Below are 6,000 nucleotides of genomic sequence, written 5' to 3'. Positions count from 1 at the left end.
TGAGGCTATGTATAATTATGATTAGTTAATTTTAAATGTGACGCCATCACACCGAAACAAGTTTAGGGAACATTAACGAGTTATAGTTCAAATGATATATATACCGTGACAACAGTCTGTTAATTTTGTGAAATTATTATTTTTTAATATAAAAAACCCACTTTTAAAATAATAAACAAAGATTAGTGGGCACATTATTTCATATGACTGCCTACATCTCATATTGTTAATACATTTTATTATATTGATAAGGGTACATATAATATTAATAAATGATTGTTTATAATTTGTAATAAAAAAGTAAAAATGATTTTAATGCTCAATAATTAAAAAAGTTAGTTGGTTTTTCTAAGCTATGTTTTTCTGTTACTATTTAAAAAAGGACAGTCTTGAATCTCCACCGTATAATTTGGCTTGTCTTGAATGAGAGAACAAAAATTACAAAACAGCATTATTGAAACCTTTAAGAAGAAGAAAGAAAATGACAGCCATCTTCAGCTTTACGTTTGTTTTTTGTTAATACGTACAATTCTTTGCACTTATTACAAAAAGAAAATACTTAAAGATAATTTTAACCTTAATATTTGATTTATGATTAATTGATCTATGAAAAAAGAATTGGTTATTTGGATAAAATATTTATACCTTTTATGTTTTTGCGATTTAAACACTTTATTCAAAATGTGATTTTACATTCTATTTCTTTTTAAAAAAATCATTTTATAGTCAAGTACCGTTTTAGGCGTTTCCCCCCTTAAAAATGATACTCCCTCCGTCCCACTCTAATTGACAAAATAACTATATTTCAATAACCAAGACAAGTTAATAAATGACATAGAAAATTATTTATATACCCTTCTATTGATAATAGAGCTAATTAATGCTATTAGTATATATTAGTCAAATTTTCATTAAATACTCACCATTTTTTATAAAAGACATGGTTTTAAATGAGGGTAAAGATGGAAAATTAAACAATAAAATTATAATTATGTTAGTTTTGTCAATTAGAATGGGACACCAAAAACTCCATATTTTGTCAATTAGAATGGGACGGAGGGAGTATTACTTTGGCCAGTTTTAATGACTAAAACGACATTGAATAATAAGTTATTTGAGCTGTAAAATAAAAAAAATGCAAAGTTAGACTTTTTAATGCTAAATTTTAAAAAATATGTTTAAATTGTAAAAAATGTTGGAATTTTATATACAAATAACCCAAAAAATATATGAAGTATTGATTTATATGAAAAATGAACTCCCTCGTTTTTCTTTCTTTTTAGTTTTCTTATTTTTTTTAATTTGATTACCGTTGATCAATAAAATAATGAGCAATAGATCTTTTCATTCGTTAGTTTATTATTGAGTTTTTCTCAATTTTTTCTATCAAAATGAGATATATTAATAGAAAAACAAAATACACAGAGTTGTTACAAATATTCAAGTAACAATGTGTTTAACAGATTGAGCATGCTCATGTATAGTCTTATTCAAATTTCTCTTAACACAATGCTAAGAAGTAAATTATATCAGGATCTTATATATGCTGAAAGAAAGCGTCAAAACGTTCTATAATCTGGTCTGAATCAGAAGTAGCCAACGCTGCAACAACACCAAAATAAAATTTTCTAGAGTCGGCAACATCAAAGTTAATCTGGATAGCCCTTGTATGATTTAAATCTGATTATAAAGATGGCATCGTAAGCAAAACAGAATGAATTTTAGGATCAATCCGCAACAAAGATTCCTGAAAGAATTTTATTATTATTTACAAAAATATAATTGGAGTGAGGATCTGAATTACTATCAATGGGAATTTTATCTTTTTAATGTTCTTTCAATCAGACTCATTCAAACGCAAATTGTCAATTTATGATTGGAAATAACCACTAAGTGAAGCAGATAGATTGTTGTAGTGATGCCGCCAAAAAAATATTACTGATGGGGCAAACTATAAGTCTATAAGGGAGAAAATTTCAGCTAACGATTTCTTCATACCATTCAAGGTAGAGCTCCAAATCGGAACCTTTCTGTAAAGACATTTGCGTCTCCAATCAACTCTGATCAAAATGGACGCATAGACCTGTCTGTAAGTGACTCCATCACTAAATTATTGAGTTATACATTCAAATAGTTTTGTTAAAACAATTGAAAAATAAAAAATAAATTTTTTCATTATTTGGTTGAGATTTTTATTTTGTATATTAATATTGTCGGAGAAATTCTTAGATTTTTGATTTTCGGGGCACTGGATTCTTGCTAATGTTTGCGTTACTCAAGCCGGGGCACGTGGAATCCCGTGTGAATCAGCAAGGACCGCCTTATAAGGCTTAGTATTCTTTATTTATATTTCTTTTACGTAATCTTTGATCAACTCGCACTTCAATTTCTCAATTAATAAAATATTTATTATTATTATAAAAAAGAATTTATAGATATAATATGCCAATGATAACAATTAAAAAAACACATATTCTAGTTTAACATTAAAAATCAGTATTTACATTGTACTATCCATCAATATGCCAAATTTTAGAAAATTAAAAACGTTAGCAAGTTTCTAAAACTTGAAGTATGAATTATATAACCAAGAAAATAAATCAAATGGTCGAATTAAAACAAAAAGAAATTAAAAAGAGAGAAATCTAAACTAATTTCTTATACATTTAATGTTTGTCTTGTGTTCATAGTCTGTTCAGATCTTTCTCTACTAGCAAACCATTGAACTGTTCTCCGAGCAATTGGCAACCATAGCTTCCTCACTCTATAATCCTCTCTATCATAATTATTTTCACCTGAAATTGAATTATTAATATTCGAATTTCTGAATCTTGATAAACCAGTTATTTCAGACACTGATCTTCTTTCACACGCTTGGTTTTCAATAATATTTGACGAATCTTGATTTGAAATCTTGTTCGAATGATCCGAAGAAGTAGAAGGATTACAATTCTTCATCTTCTGCTCACTTTCGTGAACGGCAAACCGTTCATTTTCAGATTCTAAACAAGAAAATCGGTTGCTTGATAAATCTTGAATCATTTCTGAATTCAAGAACAATAGATCAGAAGAACTCACATTACTCCACCGATTCTTGAGAACGAAATCCGATATAATAATCTTGTGATTGAATTTATGCAAATCTTGTTTATCATCATCATCATCAGAATATTTATCTTCTTGTTCTTGGATTAATATTGCTTCATCTTCGTCTAACTTTTCGGTTTTTCGGAAACTGCTTCCAATGCTAAATCTCGAAGAACCACGACGATTATCACTCTCTTCTCTTTGCACAAATAGTTCAATATCCGAATCCTCTCGAGCTTCAGATTGGTAATTCGTCAAGAACCGCAGACTATTCGAAAACGCGATAATTTTGGCGTCTTCGGAACTTACTTTACATCTGCACAGAGGACAGCTCGAATGTTTTTCGAGCCACTGATCAACACAGTCAATATGAAAAGCGTGTTTGCATTTAGGAAGCAACCGGAGAACTTCAATATCTTCGAATTTCGACAAGCAAACTGCACATTCGAGCCCTTTTTTCGATCCTTTTAACGACGAGAATTTGAAAAAAGGAAGCGATTCGATCACAGTTTTGTCGATTCCTGAGTAAGTTGATCCAGATCGAACTAGTTGATCAGGATTAATATTCTGCGAATCGCCATGAACTGTAGATCCTCGGTGGCAGAATTTCGCGTAAATTAAGAGAATAAAAGTTAAAGAAAACATAATACAGAGAATTCCGATTACAACAGCGAGACTTGGTTGGAAATTATTTGTTTCGCCTGCATCTTGTGTCGGTCTTTCTACTTCGACCGAATTAAATTGCGCTTCGACGGAAAATATGAAGAAGATTGAAAGATGAAGAACAATAATTAGTTGATACATTGCAAAAATAATTAAACATGCCCCAGAATTAATTTCAAGAGTATTATAAAGATATAATGTGCAAGAAAATAAGCAAAATGTATATATGTGAGGTCAATGAAAGAATAGTGATGTGAGATTTGTTATGTGTAGGTTCTCTTTAATAAATCAGGCGTATCAGAATTTTGTACTTTGTAGTCATTAAATTTTTGTACTATTTCAATTTGGTCTGACAATTTTAGTTTGTTTCAATTTAACACTAAATTTCAAAACTATAGATGACGAAAAGTTCATTGGGCACATTTTGGTGTGAGAAATTTTGATATTCTTGAATTTTATTAAATTTATCGATTTTAAGTCAATAAAATTTGAGATTTGTGGATTTATTGAGTTTATTACTGGATTGAACATACAATTCATAAATTTATGAGGAATATTTTGAAATATTCAATTTTAAAACAATTTATTACCTATTCAAATGTTGATTTCAATTCATATAAGATGGAAATTTAAATGATGCATTCCGGAGGATGGTGAATTTTTAAAATTTAATAAATTCTCGCAACTTTGTATTCTATCAAACAATAAATTTTGTCTAAATTTATAAATTTACCACGTTACATTTTTCACTTATATTAATAATGAATATTAAAACGACCATTAAACTTTCATTTTGGTACAAAAAATATTTTTATTGTCTCATGAAGCGATAAGATCCAATTACCACATAAATTAATTTAGCCTGAAGTTACTAAATATTTCATGTTATTTAGTAGTATAATTTTAAAACTCAATGATTGAATTAAAATTCTTTAATTAAAAGTTAAAACAAAATTGAAATAAAGTTTAGTGGCCCTTGAAGAAATTAATACCAAATACATCATTCCCTGGAAAAGGTATCTATCTAGGTTGGCTGTTTTATTGGTTTGTTGCTAGGCTTTCTCTTTGTATGTCCAAATTTGAGAAAACATTTCTTTAATTGTAAATAATCTTTTCAAATTTTGAAATTTAGTTAGTGATGACAAGGTGGTGATAATAGAAGCTTATTTAATTTTGTACAATTTGTTTTTCTGACTTAGTTTGCATTTTCTCTCTTATGGAGTAAGAACACTTCAGTATAAAGAAATAAAAAGCAGAATCATCCAAATTTCAGTTTTGGAAGTTTTCTTTTTGATCTTGATAACTATATTACTTTATTTCTTATTTTAATGGATTTTCTTGCCACTATCAATTATTTTCACCATTAATGTATTTGACACTTTTAGTTAAAGCTTCTTTCTTTTTCTTTTTTCTTTTCCTTTTTTATTAATATTGAAACAAAGACTAATATTTCAGTATAAATCAATCAATATTATTACACTAAGGGGCCGTTTGGTTCAAGGTTGGAAATCGGAATCGGAATGGGAATCGGAATGAGAAGGAATGGGAATGGGAATGATTGTTTTCATTTTTGTTTGGTTCAAAATTAGTGTGGGAATGGGAATGAGTAAAGTTTAATAAAAAAATTATTTATTATTTATTAAAAATACTTTTTTTTATTTTTTAAATATTTTTTATATAAAAAAATAAAATTTTAAATAAAAAAAATGTTAAAAAATTTTAATTTTTTTTAAAACAATGTTAAAAAAAATTTAAAAAATTTAGAAAAATTAAAAAACATTAAAAGAAAATTAAAAAAATTATTTTGAAAAAAATAAAAAAATAAAAACACTTATTTTAAAAAATTAAAAATTTTATTTTTTTAAAAAAATATTAAAAAAGTTTTTTTTATATTTTAAGTATTTTAAAATAAATATTTTAAAATAGTTTTTTTAATAATTATATATTTGGGTAGGGGGGGAATGGGGGATTCCCATTGAAGGGGTAATCACATTCTCATTCCCTTGTATAATTTGACAAAACAAACACAAATAATGAGAATCATTCTCATTCCTATTCCCATTTTCCCCTTTTTGTGGTGAACCAAACGGCCCCTAAAATTTCGTGTTCGATTTTTAGTGGGAGATTGAGAGTTGAGAAATTTTTCAAATTCATTTTTAATCAAGAAATACAACATGAAGCAATATGAAGAATATGTTTAATTTATTTTGTTACTCCAATTGAAATAAATAGCTACAATTGAAACTAAAA

At 27.5% G+C, this 6,000-nt stretch overlaps 1 protein-coding gene across 1 annotated transcript; it reads right to left on the bottom strand.

Moving 5' to 3' along the window:
• Window positions 1-2,458: 2,458 nt before the first annotated feature.
• LOC126666997 (E3 ubiquitin-protein ligase ATL42-like) lies at window positions 2,459-4,006 on the bottom strand. The gene has a single exon (XM_050359937.1). It carries the CDS (start codon window positions 3,889-3,891, stop codon window positions 2,659-2,661), a length of 1,233 nt encoding a protein of 410 aa, XP_050215894.1. The 5' UTR covers window positions 3,892-4,006; the 3' UTR covers window positions 2,459-2,658.
• Window positions 4,007-6,000: the final 1,994 nt, after the last annotated feature.

This window comes from Mercurialis annua, linkage group LG2, assembly GCF_937616625.2.
Source record: "Mercurialis annua linkage group LG2, ddMerAnnu1.2, whole genome shotgun sequence".
Classification (NCBI taxonomy): domain Eukaryota; kingdom Viridiplantae; phylum Streptophyta; class Magnoliopsida; order Malpighiales; family Euphorbiaceae; genus Mercurialis; species Mercurialis annua.
Note: the sequence above shows the minus strand (reverse complement) of the source record. Positions and strands in the feature narration are given on the sequence as shown.